This window comes from Pelodiscus sinensis, chromosome 33 (assembly GCF_049634645.1).
Source record: "Pelodiscus sinensis isolate JC-2024 chromosome 33, ASM4963464v1, whole genome shotgun sequence".
Lineage (NCBI taxonomy): Eukaryota > Metazoa > Chordata > Testudines > Trionychidae > Pelodiscus > Pelodiscus sinensis.
In genome coordinates this window covers 2,991,748-3,013,813 of record NC_134743.1, presented here as the reverse complement: position 1 = coordinate 3,013,813, position 22,066 = coordinate 2,991,748, and the positions used below count along the sequence as shown (strand labels likewise).

The window sequence follows — 22,066 nt, the reverse complement described above, 5'->3', positions numbered from 1 at the left end:
TACTCAGTTCCCTGGCAGAAAGTTTAGCAGCTTCTAAGACATGCGCAATCAGCTAAATGATACGTGCTGTTTCTAGCTTAAGCAATGGAGGGGAAGAAGCACACTTAGTTTTTACTACATCCCTACAGTTAAAAGAGTTGTTTTGCCCTCTGGTCACCCCACTCCCCCTTGTATCAGCCCCCAGGGCTCCTGACACCTCTGCCCCCTCCCGCCATCCGGGACACAGCTCATGTGCACAGAACCTCTCTCCCACCCCCAGAGGTGCTCGCAGGGGCAGGAGGGATTCTGCCAACAGGGACGTGGGGTGGGGGGCAGCCCTGGAAAAAAGGGTGGGTCCTGTGGGGATGGGAAGGAGGCCCCAGCCCTGCCCTACTTTCCGTTGTCTACTTTGGCTCTTCACTATGTATCCCAGGAGCTGCTGGGCCTTCCCCAGAAGGGCATATGCCAGGACCAGCCTGGCCTGGCTGGGGCACAGCAGGGTGAGTGAGCAGAGAGCAGCACTGTCTGCAGGAAGGAACATTTCTTCTGCTCCATGAAGAGCTGCCCAAAGACCTGAAACCAACAGGACAGGAGGCTCCAGTTGACAGCCCAAAGCCCGGCCCCAACTCCTGGGGCTAGAATGGCTTCCTCCTTCCCCAGTCTCCCGCCCAGACCCTGCACCCACTCCTACACCCAGATGCTCTCCCGACCATGCACCCCAGTCTCCTGCTCTTGGAGCAGCCTCCATCCCTAAGTATTGCTCCCACCGACAACCGCTCCCATTCTAAGCACACAGGGCCCCAGCCAGTATCACCGTCTGAGCTGTGTTCTGGCCTGGCAGCATGCCCTGACCTCTCCCACCCTGACAGTGTTGCTATGCGCCAGGACCAGGCTCTCTTTGTACCAATGCCTGCCCCACAGATCCTCGGCCTGGTGGATGGTGAGGCCTGGGAGAGACAAACAAGGGTCATTCTTCTGGTGGGTCTGAGCCCTTCCCCTCCCACAGGGGGCTGCCCAGTGGGCAGAGAGCTCCCGGCATCCCCTGTCCAATGGAAGGGAAGAGAGCCCAGAAGGACCAGGACACATCACCCTTCGGTCCAGTTTGTGAGAAATGGCCTGGGCCCCATCCCCCCTGCTGCTGGCACCCTCAGGGTGACACTGGGGCCCACCAGTGCAGGAGGAGCTGGTACAAGCGGTGTACCCCCTTCCAACCAATCGGCTTTATGGTGCAGGAGGAGCTGGTACAAGTGGTGTACCCCCTTCCAACCAATCGGCTTTATGGTGCAGGAGGAGCTGGTACAAGCGGTGTACCCCCTTCCAACCAATCGGCTTTATGGTGCAGGAGGAGCTGGTACAAGCGGTGTACCCCCTTCCAGCCAATCGGCTTTATGGTGCAGGAGGAGCTGGTACAAGCGGTGTACCCCCTTCCAACCAATCGGCTTTATGGTGCAGGAGGAGCTGGTACAAGCGGTGTACCCCCTTCCAGCCAATCGGCTTTATGGTGCAGGAGGAGCTGGTACAAGCGGTGTACCCCCTTCCAACCAATCGGCTGACGCCCTCAGATGGGTCCATGACAAGGAGGGCATAGTTGGGCCATGTGGTGAGCTGACGTGCTTGGTCTGACGGGTTTGGTGCCTCAGACCGGAGGGCACCCAGGCTGGGGCTGGAAGTGGCCCTGTCTCTCAGCAACATGCCCTGATTCGACCCCTCTGAGCAGTGCCCCCAGGAACCCACTATATTACAAATAGGAAACTGAGGCACAGGGCCAGGCTGGGCCTCCCAGGCTGACAATGGCAGGGGCCCCAGACTGTCAGTGGTGCAGAAAGAAGAGCCTGCCAGCGGGCAGGGAATTTCCTATCTCCTGCCAGAGGATCTGCCCTTGGAAGGGGCCTAGGTGGGAGACGGGTGGTACTGCCCAACTATGGGCCAGGGTAGCAGGGGGGAGAGGTTGGTAGGGGGTGAAGGAGTCGGTATCTGAGGCTGCCAGTGGTGCTGAGGCAGTTGGCCAGGACCATAGGGGTTGGGGAGTCCTCCACAATCTCCTGTGAGACCCCAAGGGACAAAGGGGCGTGTGAGACTCAGGCCCCTGGCACGTCCCCATGAGGAGCTCCCATGCCCAGCTCCCCCCAGCCAGAGGGCAGTTTTAGCTTCTAGTGATTACTGAGATCACCTCCAAATTGTGCTCCCTTCTGCATCCAACCAGCCCATCCCAGACCCCAAACTCCTTGGTAGAAATGTGGCCCTGGGTCAATGGATAAACCCTTGGAGTGCCCCCCCCCCCATTACCAATGATTGACCAAGCCTGCTCCAAACGTTTTTTCAAATGTTGTTTAATCAGAATTTAAAGACAATTGTAGCCAATTCGAAGGGTGGGAGGTGGGGATGCAGCTGCTGCCTCCTCAGCTCCTGGTGCGCTCACTGGCTGTCTTCCTGCTGCAAGGGAAGCAGAATCCGTGAGACAGAGATCCATCCCCGGGGAGTCAGGGGTACTGGGCCCCAGCAGCATTTCCACCCTCCTCCCCCCAGCGCTGAGACTTGTCCTGCTCCCCGCTCACCCCCCTGTCAGGCCAGCAGCCCGTAGGGTGAGCTCCTGACCCCCCCTCCCAGGGCTCCTGACACCTCTGCCCCCTCCCATCTCCCAGGACACGGCTTGTGTGCGCAGAGCCTCCCCCAACCCCAGGACGCTCGCGGGGCAGGAGGGATTCTGCCAGCAGGGACATGGGGTGGGGGCAGCCTGAGGAAAGGGGCAGGGGATTCCCTGAGGGGATGGGAAGGAGACCCTGGCCCTGCTCCACTCTCCTACATCTGCTCCAGCTGCTCACCATGTATCCCAGGAGCTGATGGGCCTGCCCCTGCAGGGCGTGGGCCAGGACCAGCCCGGCCTTGCTGGGGCGCCGCAGAGGGGAGCGGGCAGCGAGCAGAGCCGTCTCCAAAAAGGAGTTTTCCTTCTCCTGGGAGAAGAGCTGCCCAAAGACCTGGGCAAATGGAAGGGCAAAGGGGGCAGGAGGGGAACACAGAGGGACGCATCCCCCTGCAGCCCCAGACCCCCCCGGCTCCGAGGTCACTTACGTCAAACCCCGGGAGGGTGGTGGCGACTCGCAGCAGGGCCGTGGTGCTGCCAAGGGCCCTGGCTCGCTCCTGGGGCAGGCGGGACTCCAGCCACGGGCTCAGGTGCTGTGGGGGAAAGAGGCAGGTCAGGACCCGTAGGGAGGCGCCGGTTCTGGGCAGAGCCTGGGGCTCCTCTCAGACTGTGCCCCCCCCCCCCCCCAGCCACTGACACTGCTCCTCTCTCGGCCCCCCCGAGGAAGCAGGGACAATGACCCCGTCCCCTCCACGGGGCTCACCTCCATTATGAGCTGGAGCCGGGCGGTGTCTGGGGACTGGACGAGGAGATTGGCCAGCAGGGCATGGAGGAAATCAGCAAGGCCCCGGCTGAACTCCTGCAAGACAAGGGGGAGCCCTGGGTCAGAGGGAGATCCAGGGGGATCCAGGCCGCCAGAGGCTGCTCCTTCTCCTGGCTGGGGTGGCTAGGGAGGGGACGTACCTGCGTGTGGATGGGCTCCTGCTGCCAGTCCCCAGACACTGTCTGTCCCACGGCCACCCTCAGCAGGGGGCTCAGGAGCTGGGCCCGCAGGGGAGGCTGCAAGGTGCTGGCAGGAGAGAGGGGCAGAGACTCTTAATTCCTCAGCAGGAGACAGAGACTTTCCCACTCCCTGGTCAGGGGATCTGCTCTGTGGGGGGGAGAAGGGTCTGCGGGAGGGAGGGGAGCTTCTCCTGCTCCCTTTCCAAACACCCATTCTCTCCATCTTTCCTCTTCCTGGCCGGAGCCCGCACTGCCCCTGTGCACAAGGGAGAGTTGCCCCCTGCTCCCTGGGAGCCTGGCAAAGCTGGGGAGCAGCGCCTCAGGGCGTACGGCTGGGAAACAGCCCCATGGGACTAAGCACCCTGACAGGGAGTAAAGGGACTGGGGGAGGAGCAGCCAGAGCAGGAGAGGGGATGAGGCCTGAGCTCCCCGGGGTCTGCAGCCCACCCTAGTCCGACTGACGCTACACAGTTACTTGGAAACATCCCTTCTTTACCAGGTTGCTGCTGCTGGGGTTGATGTACCTCCTGGTGGCAAAGCGGGCCAGCCCTTCCTCGGAGACAAAAATCTTCAGGGGGTCACAGGACATGACCAGGACATAGATGTGCATGTCAAATTTGAAGCATCAATAAGGAAGGGCTGTGAGAGACAAGGGCGGCGTGGTCTGGGGATCTGCTCGGGGGGGGGGGGGAGGTGCTGCATCCTCGTGGCCGGGCTCCTCCTGTCCCAAGAGAGCAAGGGCCTGTCAGACGCGGGGCCCCGGGAACAAGGGGGGTCAGTGCGAGCTTGACCCTAGGCGGTGCCTCTCTAGGGCCCCCCAGGGCCAGACCCCTCTGGCCTATCATTGAAGGAGCTGCTACCGCCTCCCTCCCCCGCCCCATGCCAGCTGTTCCCCCTCAGCATCTGGCTGCCCCAGGGCCCTGGCTGGGCCTGGCCTTGGGGGGAGGGGAAGCCCCATCCATGCTCCTGAGCGCTGGGCAAGCATCTTATGGAGCCGTAGCAGAACTCACTGGCGCTGCGCCAGGACTGTGCGCGGAACAGGCAGCGCCCTGGAATCTGCACATGTCCGGCTAAGTCCCCTCCCCGCTGGCCGATTCGCTCCCCAGACCGCTCCCGGCCAGCCGGTTCTCCCCACTTCTCCTCCTGAGCTTTCCTGGCCAGCCCCGCTGCCCCCACAGCCTTGCTTCCGGCGGCCAGTTCTCCCCTCTTCCCCCAGATCTCCTCCAGCCAGCCCCGCTGCACCTAACCCCCCTCCCAACCCTGCATCCCACCGGCTGGTTCCCCCACCCTATCTCCCCCGACCTGCTTCCCCGTGTCAGGCCTGCTTCCCACTGGCTGCACTGCCCCACATCCCCCCACCCTCCCTCCCGGCCCAGACCCCCACCCTCATCTGAGATCAAGTGTGTCCGATATTTTTCTTTAACTCACCTGGTAACCCTACTCCCATTGCTGGGTGGGAGCCCGGGCGGGGTCATTTCCGCAGGGCCCCTGGCCTGGCATCTGCCGGTGTCTGTTCTAGGGGCCCGTTGCCCAGCGGGGTCCCTCACCTCCGGTACAGCAGCAGTGGGCAGAAGAGTCAGGCCCCCCGCGGCCAGCCGGCCGGTGTCCTTGGCCGGGCACTCGAGGGCCAGGGCCAGCTGGGCCCCAAGCTCCCTGGGAGGGGGCTGAGCTGGGATGAAAGGGAGGAGACAGGGCCCCATCAGTGTCCTGCTCCCAGCTCCCAACCCCCCTGGGCCAGGCGCCTCCCTCCCCACGTCCCTCAGACCGGGGAGAGGAGTTAACGAGACCCCCAGCTCCTGGGGCGAAGGGCGGTGGGCAGGGGCCCCCATGGGGACTTGCACCCCCAGCTGGTTTTGCAGGGTTTGGACTGGACAGTGCCAGCCAGGCCGTACGTAGCTACACAGCAGAGAGGAGGGGGCAGGTCCGGGGAGAGAGGGACTCCTGGGGGCCCGACTCACTCGCGCTTCGCTGTGACCATGCGCGGGACAGGCAGGGCCCCGGGATCTGCATGCGCCCAGGCCAGCCCCGCTCCCCACTGGCCCCTCCCCCCTTGGCCAGACCCGCTCCCCCCAACTCCATCCCGGCTAGCCCCCTGCTTCCCGCCGGCTGGTCCCTTCCCTCCCCGCTCCCAGTTCTCCCCCCGTCAGCCCTGCTCCTCCCGACCTCCTCCCAGCTAGCCCTGCTTCCCGCCGGCTGGTCCCTTCCTTCCCCTCCCCGCTCCCAGTTCTCCCCCCGTCAGCCCTGCTCCTCCCGACCTCCTCCCAGCCAGTCCTGCTTCCCGCTGGCTGGTCTCCCCCGCCCCTGATCTGCCGCGCCAGCTCCGTTCCCCCCAGCCCCATCCCAGGCAGCCTCACTCCCCTCCCAGCCAGTCCCCCCTTCCCGTTCTGAGATCACGTGTATCTGGGATGTTTTTCAAACCCATCTGGTAACCCTTCCAGGGGACAAGGAGGGGCCCAGGGCCAGAAAGGAACCTGGCTGGAGCTTGGGATGGAACATGGGTCCTTATCGTCCCCGGGTCTCCCCTGAGCCTGGAGAAGATGAACTGGGCCCAGTTCTGGCTCAGGCCCGGCTCTGACTCTGTCCTCCCCAGGGGTCACTCCCAGCCCGCGGCCCTGCTGCTGCCGGCCCTGCAGCCTGCGGGAGCCGCCAGGTCACGCCAGGCTCAGGGGCCGGCTCAGAGGACACTCGCCTCCCATGCCGGGTGCTGGGGGGCAATTACAACCGGGCTCTGCTGCTCCCTGGGGCCTTGGCGCTCCCTTGGGATGCTCTGGGCGTGATCCAGGAGTTGACGTGCTGCGGGGGAGAGAGGTGGGGCAGGTCAATAGACCCGAGCCCGGCCTGTGCCAATGAGCCCCCATCCCCATCCCTGGGGCTGGGCCCTGGTGCCCAGGGGGTGAGTCGGATCCATTAGGCACGGCTCTTAGGAAGGGCCTTGTCTCTCCAGACCAGGACAATGTGGATGGATCCCATGGGGGGGGAGAGGGAAGTTGGGGGGTGCGGGATTTGAGGTTCTTGTTCCGAGAACCAGCCAGGCCCTGATTTCAACTCCCATTTCCCAACCCTGTCCCTGAAGGGGGAAGGGCCCAACACAGCCCTGCCCAAGGGTCCCCAGTCTCCCCTTTCCCGCCCCTCGCCCCCGGCGCTGAAGGAAAACAGCCTCCCCCTACTTGCCCATGCTCACCTCCCCGCTGTCTGCGCGCCCGTGTGGGTCTCTGCCCGCAGCACCCCCAAAAGGCCGGCCCGAGGCCAGACCCCGCCGTGCTGAGGGTCCCCCTGGCTAATACTTTGGCTGGGTTTGCTTTTGGACACACACAGGTAGGAGCTGGCCGGCAAAGAACCCATAGCCTCCCCTCCACAGCTCAGGTGAACAGCTGGGAGTGAGGAAAGGACAGAGCTCAGAGCGTCCAGCCGCGCCCTGTCAGCTTCTTGCGCTGCCCACAGAGCTGCTGGGCTGTTCACGCTGCTGGAGGTGGCTGCTGTGAGCAGAGGGCAGGGTACCCACCAATTCCCCACACCCGGGGTCCTCTCACGCCAGCCGTTTGCTCGGCCCCAGTCTCCCGACTCCCCAGACCTTTGGCCAGCGTGGCGGGAAAGCCCCTGAGATGGAAACACCCTTCTTTCAGAGGGGTCCCCCGGAATTGTACCCTGCTCCTGCGAGCAGGGACCATGCTCTGGCCAGGGAGAGTGGCAATTCTCCCGCAGCCATTCTGCCTCTTGCACAGTCAGAGACAGACAAGCAACCCTGGGGTCAGACCTGTGGCATGAGCGCCCCTCCTCCACGCACACGGGCCCAGCCAGCAGCACTGCAGAGTGTGGCTCGCTAGCATATACCAGTGCCAGAGGCCGGCTAAGCCCCTGCCCCACGCGCTAACAATTGCTCCTTCCTGGCCGCAGAACTCGCATGTGCCCGAGCTTTGCTGAAGCCAAAGGGAGGCGCTCTGGGCAGATTCCAGCAGTGCGACTCGTGGAGCAGGACCCCAGGGCATGGCGAAAACACCAGCAGGGCGTTTGGGTCTCATTCCCAATGGCCTTCAGCCAGCTGGCGGTGTTTATGCGACGCCTACGGGCCGTGGCTCCGACAGGCAGCCCGGGCTGGCGTGGGGACATGCCTGCTGATGACAGCCCTCCACGAGAGGCGTTTGGTAGGCGGGGAGGTGAAGAACGTCCCCCTAGTTGGAAGCCAGCCGGGACACCGGGGCAGAGCTGCGGGCGGGCAGCTCGGGCCATACCTGTGGTGGTTGAAGCTGAGGACGGACATGGCGTTGGCCCGGGGCGGGGCGTGGCGGGGCGTGGGCGCGCTGCACGATGGGCGCCGAGGTAGCGATGACGGCTAGTTCGTGGACTGTGGCGCGGCTCAGGGGGTCGGGCACTGTGGGGAAGGTGCAGTCGCTATACGTGTGTTTTGGAGCCTTCCTGGCAGTCACAAAGACGCCCCTTGGGGCTGGCTTGGAGCCCCCTGGCGACATGGCAACGCATCCTGGGGGATAAATACCCTGCCCCCACGCCTCTTCTGCCAGCCCTGAGCGCAGCAGCCAGGCCAGCGTGGCACGGTGCAGGGCTGAGTGTGTCCCCCTCCCACGGCGCCTCCCTCAGGAGTCTGACTGGGAACATACTGAGGTATGGCCTGTCTCTCACTGGCCATCGCTGTGGGAAGGGGCATTTTGGCAAGCCCAGGCCTCCCCCAGCCCTTTCCCCCTTCTCCTCAGACACTATCGCAGCTGCTGCCTTCTCCCCTTCCCACTCAGGACTCACGCCCGGCTCCCTCTGCCTGGGCTCCAGCTCTCGGCCTACGGGCCGTGGCAGGGTAGCAGCCGTCGCCCCGGGACTCCGGGAGACTCTGAGCTCTAGCGCCCTGCTGGAGCCCTGAAGATGAGAGCAGGGCAGGGCTCTCCAGCTCCCGGCCCAGGCCAGGCTGCTGGCCTGCGAGGCTCATTCCGGGGTGACGGGAAGCAGAGCGCCCCAGGCCCGACGAGGCCTGTCTTGGGACATGGCTGCTGAGAGGAACAGGCTGCTGTGTGGCTCCCACAGTCACCGTGAGTGCAGCGGTCCCACCCCTGCTGCCGGCCCCAGTTAGCTCAGGCCCGCGGGCCAACCCGCGTGAGGGGACAGCTCTGCACCCACCTGCCCTGGCCCACAGGGAGTCGGAAGCTGCTCCAGCCCGGTTGCACTGCAGCGTGCGGGTGTTAAATTGCCCACGGATAGCAGGTGGGGCCAGAGGACATGGGGGGAGAGAGCCAGCCAGCCGGAGTGGCCGGGAGCCCTGCTAGAGGAGGGTGCCCGCTGGCCCCTCTGGGGGATTTGAGAACTGGCCCCAGCCCTAGCCCTAAGGCACACTGAGTTAGAGACCCGTGGCACCCAGACCTTTCAAGTGTCGTGGCCCCTTGGGAGTCCAGGTGGGAGGCAGGAGACAGACCCCTTCTGCCATCTCACTAGCTGTGCCAGAGGAGGGCTGCTGGGGGGCTTGGTAACCAGGCCATACCTGGGGGGCCCTAGAGGCCTGGAAGGCAGCAGAGTTTGGGGCCAATCTAGACGCTCTTTTCTGCAAATGCTTTTAATGGAAAAACGTTTCCATTAAAAGCATTTGCGGAAAATCATGCCAGTCTAGACGTAGCCCTAGGGTTTAATTTTTCAGAAAAATTCAGTTTGCAAAAATCAGACTGTACTCGTGACCACAAAAACAGTGCATAAGAGTTTCACAAACCTCCAGTTTCATGTGTATTGACCTTCCTAAATAACCACCTAGCTAAGATCAGGAAGATACTGCTGTAAAATGGTCATTCAACTGAAACCTTCCTGGCCTGATTCCATGCTAAGTGGTTGGCCCCCGGTTTGACACTGGAGTTAGCTCACTGGTTCACAATTGTAGAAAAAGTGAGGTGTCTAGAACCCCAGTTTCAATTCCATACTATTCCCACGTACTGCAACATGGATGGCACCACACACGTCAATAGGAATCTGCATTTTCTGCTTTCTCTTCTATCCTCCATGGACCACGTCACTCCCAACTAGCACTTTACCTTCAAGGTACTGCAGCAGAGCTGGAATCTTTACTCCCCACATCTCACCCACTGCTGCATGGATATTTTGGTGCAAGGCTTTTAGCAGCTGCAAGACAGAATATCCGTGTCCTTCTCTTTCATAAGGAGATGAGGCTACAACCTGTCAACGACGGAGAAAGCTAAGTTCTGCAGCAAGATACCAGCTTGTTCCTGAAGGAGGAAATATTTCAGATTCTCTCACTGTGGAGACTACACACTGTAGAGCTGCTGCTTCTACTGCAGTGACTTCCTAAAGAAGAAAGTATTCTAACTAGCATGAGGGTGTAGAACAGTGTGTCTCTGTCTGATCAGGGGAGGGTGGAGAGAGACCCAATCATACACATTCTTCAGCCTAAAGCATTTAGCTGGAAAACTGATTTTTATACTTAACTGTTCCACTTCACATTTATCAGAAAACCTGTTCTCCGTGGTCTACTTATCAGGAGTCGTGCCAGCAATCCCTGAGGTGTAGGGAGTCTCCCTGGGAAAAGAAATAGAAGATCATTAATTATGCCAGACTGGAGAATCCCGCTGATGTTGTTCACCTAGCCATTTCCAATGTGCCCACCAATGTTGCATGCAGCTGATAATATTTGCATTTCCATAGTGTTTTCAGGCAGAGCATCTCAAAAGTGTTTTACAAACATGAGTTAATTCCTCCTCATAGCACCTCTAAGAAACTGGCATTAATTAGTCCTCAATTTCACAAGTGGGAAAGCTGAGAGAGAGCAAGTGGTTTCCCCAATGTTATATCAGAATTTTGGTGGTGATCTGGAACCAGAACCCCCAATTTCTAGCTCCCTCCCATTGCCATGTTTTAATCCCAAGACCATCCTGCATTCCTTTTAGTCTCTTGACTGAAGATGAGAGAATTGGAACAGGATGAATCTGGTCATTTCATAGTGGCTGGTGAGAATAAATGAAAATGTTTCTGTTATAAACCTTGTCCACTGTAGTCCAGGCAAGCAGCTTCTCCTCCTTCTTGCATCTTTTTCTCAGCCATTTCCTGGAGGCATCTGCAGAGAGGCTTCAAAGTGCCAGTGTACTGAGTTGGCACCACATACGTTAGAAGCCTTGGCCATAACACCTGCACAGAAGAGCAAGACAGTTCAACACTTGGCTATTTTCATTCCCCCACCTCCTACTGGCTGAATCCTTCTGTCATGCACCTTCTCCTTTTAGTCATCACTGACCCTTCCCTGTCTCGTTACCTTATCTCTATCTCACTTTCTCCTCCCCTCCGCCATCATCTCACTCTACCTGTCCCAGTGATCCCTCTCTCTACATTTTAAGTACACTGCCTTGTTTGGTGAGCATTAGCAATCTGGTTCTCATCCGGAGATGAATCATCTTTCCCTGCATTATAAAGCTACTTAGACAGCACCATAAATTCATCCTGCACTTTTCAGACATACAGAAGGCACAATCACGGCCCCAATAACTGTTTAAATACAGGATCACCAAGTCTACATTTCCAAGGTATTCATGGGGAATCTAAGGAGACGTGCACTCAGGCAATGGTGGTAATTAAAAGAAAACCACTGCATTATGGTTCCTTCCAGTGAAGTTCCTTTTTATCTTGTCTGTACTGTGAATAGCTTCCTCCATGATACAGAGGTCCCATCATCTCTGACAGGAACTTGACCTGCTGTACCTCCATTATCCTGACTGGCAAGAAGCTTCCTTATGGAGAGGTACAGTAGATATACGGAAGAATGTCTTTATTTCACGAAGCAGTAGCAACATGTCACTTACTCGGGTCATTCCAGTGACTGATATGTTCAGGCCTTGCAGGATGTGAATGCACATAGTTTGGATAGTGCTTTCTTCCTGAACATCCCGGGAGGGAAGTTTTGTCCCCTGCTATGAGATAGATACATAGAATTTACTAGCTAGTGGGAAAACACTGGCTGTAGAATCAGTGTCTATTTCTTACAAAGCCTTTCTGAATATTGACCTAGGAGAGCTTTTCCATTGCATTAGGAGTGCACAAATCATAAAATCATGGATTAAGGATGGAAGGGACCTCAGGAGGTCATATAGTCCAACCCCCTGCTCAAAGCAGGGCCAGCCCCAACTAAATTATTCCAGCCATGGCTTTGCCAGGCTTGGCATTAAAAACCTCTAATGATGGAGATTCTTAAGGGAAGAGAATAACAGAAACACCTAACTGGTGGGTCAGAACCCAGGCTTAGGAAAACCCCAGCACAAGGGGACACAAAGAAGATGGAGAGAGGCTGTTCTCAGTAGTGACAGATGACAGAACAAGAAGCAATGGTCTCAATTTGTGTGTGTGTGTGTGGGGGGGTGGATCTTAGGAAAAATGATTTCACGAGGAGGGTGGTGAAGCACTGGAATGGGTTACTGAGGGAGGTGGTGAGATCTCCATCCCTAGAGGTTTTTCAGTCTCAGCTTGACAAATCCCTGGCTGGGACGATTTAGTTGGAATTGGTTCTGCTTTTAGCAGGGGGTTGGACTCGATGACTTCCTGAATTCTCTTCAAGCCCTATCGTTCTATAATTCTATAAAAGAGGTCCTTGAACAGTATTCATTTCTTCTTTTTATCTCTGAGGAGAGCCACTCAGACTCTGCCCAGTGGAAATAAATATGCAGAACCTAGAGGGAGCCATTCTGTTTGTTCTGATGCCCCAAGCAGCTTGATCATTCTGTGCATAGTGAATGTGAGTCTATCTATAGGCTAAATTCTGTTCTTCCTTACACCAAACTAAATATTGATCAGCTCTACTGATTTCAGTTTAAATAAGAGCAAATGTGGCCTGATGAGAAAGAGTTGCCTCCTACTTTCTTTGAGATGGGTAGGATGAAAAAGAGGCAGTTGGTGAGTACAGGCAGTCCCCGGGTTACGTACAAGATAGGGACTGTAGGTTTGTTCTTAAGTTGAATCTGTATGTAAGTCGGAACTGGCGTCCAGATTCAGACACTGCTGAAACTGACCGCCAGTTCTGACTTACATACAGAATCAACTTAAGAACCCCAGGCGTCCCCAAGTCAGCTGCTGCTGAAACTGATCAGCAGCTGATTCCAGGAAGCCCGGGGCAGAGCAACTCTGCCTGGGGCTTCCTGTAGTCAGCGCTGGTCAGTTTCAGCAGAAGCTGACTTGGGGACGCCTGGGGCAGAGCAGCTGGGGTGCTGCTGGGTTGCTCCAGTAGCGCCGCTCCTGAACAGCAGCGGCTGAATCAGGACCTGGGGCAGAGCAGCTGGGGTGCTGCCGGGTTGGTCCAGTAGTGCCCAGAGCGGGCGCTGCAGGACCAATCGGCAGCACCCCAGCTGCTCTGCCCCAGAGTCCAAAACAAAAGCCTGGTCTGCTGGGGGGGGGGAGCACACTAGCTGCGCCCCCCCCCCCCCTCCCCAGCAGACCAGGGACACGGGGAGCAGAGCCTCTGAGGCTTTGCTCTGGCAAAGCCTCAGAGGGAGGGACCCCGCCGCGGCTGCGGCTTCAGTCCGGGAGCCTGTGGTCTGCTGGGGACGGTCCCCAGCAGACCACAGGCACCCAGATTGAAGCGGCAGCAGCGGCGGTTCCCCGCGCCTCTGAGGCTTTGCTCTGGCAAAGCCTCAGAAGCGCGGGAACCCGCCCGGTGCCCCTGGTCTGCTGGAGACGGTCTCCAGCAGACCAGGGGCACCGGAGCAGCTTACGAACGGGGCTTTCTCGCCCCGACTTCCGGTGCGAGAAAGCCCCATTCGTAAGTGCGGATCCGACGTAAGTCGGATCCGCGTAAGTGGGGGACTGCCTGTACTGCCATAAGCTCCCACTTCGTAGCTAAAGGGCCAGGCAGAGCTAAGATCCTCAACAGCTTACTGTAAAGTTAATGTATATCATGGATCCCATCATGGAACTCTGTGTCTGGAGTCCATGACTGCGCATAGCTGGAAATACCCATTGAAAAGATTTTGAACTAGTACACATAGAACAGAGTATGAAGTGTGCAGCAAACTTTTCCAGGTTCTAGACATCTTGATGTAGGCTGCATAACTTCAGTGTTTTGCTAATAGTTTATGTATGCTTCAGCAGCCACAAGATTGGGCACCATTGTGTTCTTTGGAGAGTCTATTTATAAAAAAGATGTGCTTCCTTATACAAGAGCATTTCACTGAAAGATTGTGTTGTCAGAATTTTCACTGACTTGCCCGAGGTCTAAGTAATGTAGGTCGCACTGTCAGATGTAAATATCCAGAATCAGATTCTGGTCTCTGCTACACTTGTGTAAATCCAAAATAATGCCACTGAAGTCAGGGGCATTACCCTGGCTTTACATGAATATCACTGATCAGATTCTAGCTCTAATCCTTCAGTCCAGCTGCATCCTTGAGCATCCAAAGCTCCCACTGAAGTCAAGGGGAACAATCAGCATGCCAGAATGGCAGAACTGAGTCCTAAGTGTTAAGAACTCTCCTTACCAGATTTCTGGTGGACACATTGAACTCGCTGAAAACATATGCGACCATATCCCATGCTGCACAATTCTCCACACTTCCTGAACTGAGCAGCTTCCTGACGAAATGGAGAGCTGCCATCCTCACCTGCAAGGGTAGAGATTATGCACGAGTTATTATTATCCCTTCTGCATGCAATATGAGACAGGATATGAGAGTCCTTTTGCTTTTGCTTTTATCTCTTTGGAATGGTGGCTGAAGTACAAATGATTAACACATCTGTTATGTAAATTCCTTGCAACACTGGCTACAGAAGTACCATGCAAATGCCAGTTTTCACTTTCAGGTGACACTGTAATTAGGAAAAAGGCAGCATTTTCTCCTATAAATGTAAACAAACTTGTTTGTCTTAGTGTCTGGCTGAACAAGAAGTAGGTCTGAATGGACTTGTAGACTCTAAAGTTTTACATTGTTTTGTTACAGTTAACAAAAAATAGCTACATTTGTAAGTTGCATTTTCACGCTAAAGAGATTGCTCTACATCACTTGTATGAGATGAATTGAAAAATATTATTTCTTTTGTCATTTTTACAATGCAAATGTTTGTTATAAAAATAATATAAAGTGCATAGTACACACTTGTCATTGTGTTGTAATTGAAATCAATATATTTGAAAATGTAAAAAACCACAAAAATATTTAATAAATTTCAATTTTTAATGGCATTAATTTTTAGTTAACTGTGATTAATTGAAACCCTATTAATAATCTCAGCCTAAAAATGTGTCTCATTGCCAGACTCTCCACTGAGTGAAATACTTCCCAGATATTAACAGCAATACCACTATTCCACACACAATCTTACCTTAGCACTCTGATCACTGAGAGCAGATTTCACTGCCTTCACAATCAGAAACTTTCTAACTCTTGTCTCAGGCACTGAAAGATAAGGAGAAGTGTGCAGTATAGTATATCTTTGTTCCAAACACTCATGCTCCACATTAGAATGTGTCCTGGGCCCTATTTAAGAGTACTACCAAGCTTCACTCATATACAGAATCAGCGGGGAAAATATAGGACCAGACTCTGATCTCAGTTACACCAGTCTAAGTCTGAAGTATTTCCACTTCTGTAAATAGCACCATCATACTATCCTGATGGAAATATTGTGAGAGAGTTAGACAAATGGATGTCAGTGAAGTTAGTCTGTGTTTACCAACAGTATAGCAGAATTTGGAATCTATTCTAGAGTGTCTAATACTTATTCAGTCAGGAGTACTATTTTGTTTTTATCTCATTATTATTAACATGCATCTGCCACAAGATTACATTTGTATTTGTACCTTGAAAATATCTTAGGCTACATTCAGCACTTCATTAACCCTGTTGATTTCTGTGTGACCACATGGGAGTAACTTAGAGCAGCACTGGGTCCCTTTAGTGAATTTCCAACCCTCTGGTGAGCATGCATCTAAAAGGGTGTCTCAAGGAGAAGGGAGAAAAATTGTTCTCTTTGGCCTCTGATGATAGGACAAGAAACAATGGGCTTAAATTGCAGCAAGGGAGGTTTAGGTTGGACATTAGGAAAAACGTCCCAACTGTTAGGTTGGTTAAACACTGTGAAAAATTGCCCAGGGAAGTTGTGGAATCTCCACCACTGGAGATATTTAAGAGCAGATTGGATAGACACCTATCAGGGATGATCTAGACAGTGCTTGGTCCTGCCATGAGGGCAGGGGACTGGACTTGATGACCTCTCAAGGTCCCTTCCAGTTCTAATAATCTATGACTATATGACTCTATGTGTTGCAGCAGGGGCAGATGACCGTTTTGCGGGGCCCTGGGCAGCATAATTCCGCGGGGCCCCCCCTTTGCCACGGCGCATGCACAGTGACGCCATGCGCGGTGGTGCCACGGCGCATACGCGGGGCTTTTTGAAGCGTGGGACCCAGGGCGGCCACCCCACTCGCCCTGCCCTATATCAGCCCCTGTGTTACAGATCCTCTGTGCCCCATTTGCAGAGATGATGAGTATGTTATAGCCCTACCGTGCCTGCAAAGCCTTGGTTCTTTAGATCAACCTATAGCAGCTCATGCTTTTAGCTCTGGATGTCCCCAACTCAACCCCCAGCACAATGGCGATGATCGCAGCAGTCACAGTTACTCCTGTGTTACTTACAGTCAGCACCAATAATAGCTCTGAGCAGATTCAGGGATGCCACATGAACACTCTCATTCTCAATCTTCAGCTGCGAGTGCAGAAATGCTATGAGGTCATCAGGAGAAGAACGGGCTGCAAAGGAAGAAATCACATCCTCACTAACAACTGAAAGCTCATTCTTACCACACCTACAAAAGAAGGAAGTTACAAGGAAACTACTGTGTAATTTGGAGTCTCTTCCCCTACCTAGCAGTAGGATACAATAGCACAGCTCCATTTGATTTTCCATGATGAGCTGCTGAGTTGGAGAACAGATCTGTGGGAAGAAGAGAAGTGATCAAAGGAAAACTAATCAGAATAAGCAACTGAAAAGAAGATGCGATGCTCAATTAATTTCTAAGCACTCACTTCCTACCTTTCCAAATAGAGCTCTGAACCCAAAATAAATGGTACTGACTGCACAACAAGAATCAGAAACAATGACCGATACATTGGATAACAGAAGTTCCTGCTTTCAAAGTGTTTTTAGCAGCAGAGCTAATTGAATCAAGACTTGACCCTTGGTAACTGGTTCAAATGGTTAATTATTCCACCATAAAAATGTAGGCCTTATTTCCAGTCTGAATTTGTCCAGCTTCATTTTCTAGTTATTGGCTCACGTTATGCCTTTCTCTGCTAGATTATTACATATGTTTCCCCACATAGATATTATAGACTGCAATTAAGTCACCCTGTCACAGGATAGGTCCTCCCCATTTGGATGGAATTAGTTTTTACTATATAACTCTAACTCCCTCTAATAACTGGCTTATGCTAAAATTGCTTTACAAACTGAGCTGGATTTTAGCTAATAAAATGAGACCACTATCTGCTTATTCTTAAGCCAGCAGAAACCAATAAGGCATGAGAAGGTCTCCGGGCTCTTCACTAGCATTCAAAAGATGTTTATTCTTAATATGCTTCAGATCTGCTGTGCTTAAGCTCAAGTGATACAAGAACAAGTTCCCCTCACCCGGTCGTGCAGAGCACTGCAGATGGCTTGACATTTCCCTTCAGGTAGAAGGATCTTATATTCACCAGAGACTTCCAAGAGCTGCCTCAGACTCTACAACAGAGGGTGAAAGTTAGAAGGTGGGCATACAAAGGAGCAATATGCAATGACTGAAGCAGGTTCATGGAATTCATAGATTCCAAGGCCAAAAGGGATGATTGTCATCAACTAGTCAGGCCTTCTATATGACACGGGCCTTAGAAATTGCCAAAATAATTCCTAAAGCAGAACTTTCAGAAAAAAATCCAATCTTGATTTTAAAATGATCCCCTTGACTCTTGGTAAATGGTTTGAATGGCTAATATCCCACCACTGAAAAGGTAGACCTTATTTCCCATCTGAATGTCTCCTGTTTCAGTTTGTAGCCACTGGATCATGTCATGCCTTTCTCTGCTAGGTCATTACATATATTTCCCCATGCAGATATTATAGACTGTAATTAAGTCACCTGTCACAGGGTAGGTCCACCCTGTTTGGATGGTATCAGGTTGTGGAGGAGTTAAAGAACTAAGGCAGCCCAAGTGGCCTAGTCTCCCCAACCACCATAGCAGGCCTGGTTCTTAGAGCAGCATTGCCTAATAGTCAGGGTCAGTGCAGCAGCCCTTTAATGAGGCTCTTCAGCGCAATGACCCAAGCCCTTCTAGGTACGACCGTGCAACCTACTGCTCAACCACCCTTTGGGGCAAACCAGTGTTGCCTAGTGGCCAGCCCTTCTCCACCAGGCTCTACCTACTCCACAGGGTCCCAGCCCAGGGCCTTGTCTTGCAGCTCAATGGGGTTTCTTCCAAAACATGCAGAGTCAAAGTCTAATACCTCAGCTCAATAATGCTTAGTTCACATAGATTACTTCCCACCATTCTTCTGCAGCAGGTCATCTCAGTAACTCCGTGGTCTCTCCTCCATCTGTGGCATTGGATGGTTGTGGGGGGGGTCAACTGGAACCACAGGCTGGCTGGTTTCTGCATCCTAGGGCACTGGCAGTCCCTCCACAAAAGCCTGCAAAGCACCTCTGCTCCCTTCAGCTGTCAGCCTAGACAGAACTGAGCTGCTCCCTTTTATATCCTGGTTCCAGTTGGAGCATTCCCAGCAAGTATGAAGGGGCATAGCCCACAGATCATGATTAGCCCCCGCTGAACCATGCATGGTGGGTATCCTCTGTCACAAACACTCCCCCTTAAGAGGGTGTCCATTGGTGGACCTTCCTCTTCATCGTCTCCTTCCACTTGGGAGAAGTCTGTGGGTATGTCTACACTACCCCGCTAGTTTGAACTAGGAGGGTAATGTAGGCATACCGCACTTGCAAATGAAGCCCGGGATTTGAATTTCCCGCGCTTCATTTGCATAAGCGGGGAGCCGCCATTTTTAAAACCCCGCTGGTTCGAACCCTGTGCCGCGCGGCTACACGGGGCACGAACTAGGTAGTTCGAACTAGGCTTCCTAGTTCGAACTACCGTTACTCCTCGTGAAATGAGGAGTAACGGTAGTTCAAACTAGGAAGCCTAGTTCAAACTACCTAGTTCGTGCCCCATGTAGCTGCGCTGCACGGGGTTCGAACCAGCAGGGTTTTAAAAATGGCGGCTCCCCGCTTATGCAAATGAAGCCCGGGAAATTCAAATCCCGGGCTTCATTTGCAAGTGCGGTATGCCTACATTACCCTCCTAGTTCGAACTAGGAGGGTAGTGTAGACATACTCTGTGTCTGCATGAGCCTTCCCTGGCCCAGTGTAACATATAGAAGTCATAGGGTTGGAGCGGGAAGTACTACCTCATGATTCAGGCACTGGTGTCCTTCATGTTATTAATCCATCTGAGGGATGCATGGTTGGTGACCAGTTGAAAGGGCTTCCCCAGTACATAATATCCCAGGGTATGTCTACACTACAGCGCTAATTCGAACTAACTTAGTTAATTCGAACTAAGCTAATTCGAACTAACGCATCCAGACTAAAAAACTAGTTCGAATTAGCGTTTTCCTAATTCGAACTAGCATGTCCACAGTAAGTGTACCCTGAACCGGGGTTAAGGATGGCCGGAAGCAGTGCCGGCAGGGCATCAGATGAGGACTTAGAACGTGGAGCTGCTGCCTCAGGCTAGCCAAGGGCTGTGCTTAAAGGGACTCGACCCCCACCCCGGACAGACAGTTCTCAGGGGTGCCCCGCTTGCAAAGCAGTCCTGGCTTGGAGTGCCCTGAGTGCCCACACTGGGCACATCACAGCACTCGGCCATCAGCCCGGCTGTACTTGCCGCAGGCTGCCATCTGGGGAGAGGGAGCAATTGGGGGACTGCAGGAGAGCTTCCACCCCCAGAAGCCCGCAGAGCCAGCCCAGTCCTCCCCATCGGGGGCTCGTACCCCATTCCTCCCTCACCTCCTTCCACTTACCCTTCCCTAGCCCCCCTTCCTGATGTACAAAATAAAGAAAACGTGTGGTCAAAAATGGAATCTCTCTTTATTGAACAAAACTCGGGGAGACTGGGAAAAGGAGGTGGGAGAGGGGAAGAGAGAGGGTGGAAGAGGGGAGGGCAACTACAATGATCAGAGGTTTGGAACAGGTCCCATATGAAGAGAGGCTAAAGAGACTGGGACTTCTCAGCTTAGAAAAGAGGAGACTGAGGGGGGATAGGATAGAGGTCCATAAAAGCATGAGTGGGGTGGAGAGGGTGCATCAAGAAAAGTTCTCCATTAGTTCCCATAATAGAAGGACTAGAGGACACCAAAGGAAAGGAATGGGTAGCAGGCTTCAAATTAGTAACAGAAAGTTGCTCTTCACAAAGCAAAGAGTCAACCTGTGGAACTCCTTGCTGCAGGAGGCTGTGAAGGCTAGAACTAGAACAGAGTTTAAAGAGAAGTGAGATAAAGTGATGGAGGTTGGGTCCATGGAGTGCTATTAGCCAGGGGGTAGGAGTGGTGTCCCTGCCCAAAGTTTGTGGAAGGCTGGAGAGGGATGGCACAAGACAAATGGCTTGGTCACTGTCTTCGGTCCATCCCCTCCAGGGTCCCTAGGGTTGGCCGCTGTTGGCAGACAGGCTACTGGGCTAGATGGACCTTTGGTATGACCCAGTACGGCCATTGTAAGCTCAGGGCTCAGGGTCGGGGGTCTCAGTGGACCACCTTCATTTTCATGCACACCTGCTCCTGGGTGGCCAGGCTGGCAGCTCTCCTGCCCTAGACGGCCACTTTCCTGTGCCTAGTGCGGAGGTCATGGACGAGGTCCACGATGTCCACACTAGACCAGGCGGATGCCCGCCTCTTGCGGTCCTGGGCAGGCTCCCGAGAGCCGCCAGCCTGGTCCCGGGAAGAGGGGGATGGCTGGGTGGCAGAGGGTGTCTGGCTCGAGCCGTGCCAGGTGCAGGGTCTGCTAGCTGGGTGCTGGCAGGCTTGCACCTGGCACGGGCACCGTAGCCAGCCCGTGCCCCTTTAAGGGGTCCGGGGCCGGGAGGGGGGCAGACGAGTTTCCCTGGTGGTGCCCAGAGTGGCCACCAGGGAAAGCTGGGGAGGGCTGGCCTCCCACTAGTTCGAATTAAGGGGCTACACAGCCCTTAATTCGAACTAGTAAGTTCGAACTAGGCTTAGTCCTCGTACAATGAGGTTTAACTAGTTCGAACTAAGCGCTCCGCTAGTTCGAATTAAGTTCGAACTAGCGGAGCACTAGTGTAGCACCTATCAAAGTTAATTCGAACTAACGCTCGTTAGTTCAAATTAACTTTGTAGTGTAGACATACCCCCAGGGTGTAGATCACCCACTTGTTGGCCAGGGCGTCCCTTGCTATAGTAGGGCAGCAGGTCTCTCCGGAGAACAGCTTTCAGCTGAGATAAAGGATCTGGTGCTCCTTCCCTCCTACTTCTTGACATAGTACCACTCCCGGTCCTACCTCCGAGACCTCCATTTGAAGGATAAAAGGCTTGGATGGGATAGGACCAGCTCTTGGTTCAGCTGCTTTCACAGAGCCTGGAAGGCTTCCTCACAGTCTTCTGATTACTGGACTTTCTGTGATTGGGTGTTCTTCATCAGGTCCAATAATAGGGTGGCCAGTGTGATGAAGTTGGGTACTAAGCAGCAGTAATAGCCACTGTGTCTGAAGTATTGTGGCACCTGTTTCTTTGTCATGGAGGTGGGGCAGTCACACAAGCCTTAGACCTTATTTATCAAGGAGCTATAGTTTTCCCCTTCCTACTGTGTTCACTAAGATGGCACTTGGCTGGATTCACAGTGAGTCCTGCATCTATTGGGGCTTACAATACATTGCTAAGATGTCAGAGGTGTTCCCCCCAGCTGGTGCTGTGGATGACAATATTCTTAATGCACACGGCTGTATATTGCATATATGTTTGCAATATTTGGTTCATGAGCTGCTGAAAAGTGGCTGAGGCTCTGTGCAGCCCAAATGGCATCATGCTGAATTGCTATAAGCCAAGCAGGGTGTGGAAGGCACTCTTCTCACAGGAAGCCGGTATCTACCAATATCTGTTGGTCAGTTCTAGTGTGGAAATGAACTTTGCATTTCCCACTGTATTCCTACTTGAGATTTCCCCATTTATGCATCCCAGTATCACTTCAGCTTTTTTGGCCAGAGCATCGCATTTGTAGGTCATGTTCAGCTGAGTATTCACCAAGTTTCCCAAAATATTTTTCAGAGTTACTGTTTCTCAGGAAGCATCCCTCAACATGTATGTATCACCTACACTGTTTTGTTCCTAGATGCATATATTTACATTCAGCCATATTTAAATGCACATTTATTGTTAGCACCCAGTTTACCAACTGATCTATATCACTCTGAATCAGTGAGTTGTCCTTTCCATTATTAACCATAATCTAAAAGAGAGACATAGAGTTGATAGGATGTACCAGTAAATCACAAGGAG

General features: G+C 54.0%; 2 protein-coding genes and 1 long non-coding RNA gene across 3 annotated transcripts; all 3 read right to left on the bottom strand.

Annotated features, from left to right (window-relative positions):
* Positions 1 to 1,951: 1,951 nt before the first annotated feature.
* On the bottom strand, positions 1,952 to 5,540 carry LOC142823343 (uncharacterized). Its single transcript, XM_075914275.1, has 6 exons — positions 5,521 to 5,540; positions 4,059 to 4,115; positions 3,524 to 3,629; positions 3,324 to 3,419; positions 2,802 to 3,153; positions 1,952 to 2,412 (listed from the first exon to the last, which is right to left on the bottom strand). The coding sequence occupies exons 1-6, from the start codon at positions 5,538 to 5,540 to the stop codon at positions 2,321 to 2,323; spliced, it is 723 nt and encodes a 240-aa protein (XP_075770390.1). The 3' UTR covers positions 1,952 to 2,320.
* A 498-nt stretch (positions 5,541 to 6,038) lies between these two features.
* Positions 6,039 to 9,879, bottom strand: LOC142823411 (uncharacterized). The gene is made up of 3 exons (XR_012898624.1): positions 9,580 to 9,879; positions 7,792 to 7,931; positions 6,039 to 6,355 (listed from the first exon to the last, which is right to left on the bottom strand). It is a non-coding gene; the product is annotated as an uncharacterized LOC142823411 (long non-coding RNA).
* Positions 9,880 to 10,534: 655 nt separating this feature from the next.
* LOC142823342 (maestro heat-like repeat-containing protein family member 2B) lies at positions 10,535 to 21,052 on the bottom strand. Its single transcript, XM_075914274.1, has 8 exons — positions 20,945 to 21,052; positions 17,165 to 17,257; positions 16,399 to 16,468; positions 16,171 to 16,284; positions 14,858 to 14,931; positions 14,017 to 14,139; positions 11,356 to 11,463; positions 10,535 to 10,687 (listed from the first exon to the last, which is right to left on the bottom strand). Exons 1-8 carry the CDS (start codon positions 21,050 to 21,052, stop codon positions 10,535 to 10,537), a joined length of 843 nt encoding a protein of 280 aa, XP_075770389.1.
* Positions 21,053 to 22,066: the final 1,014 nt, after the last annotated feature.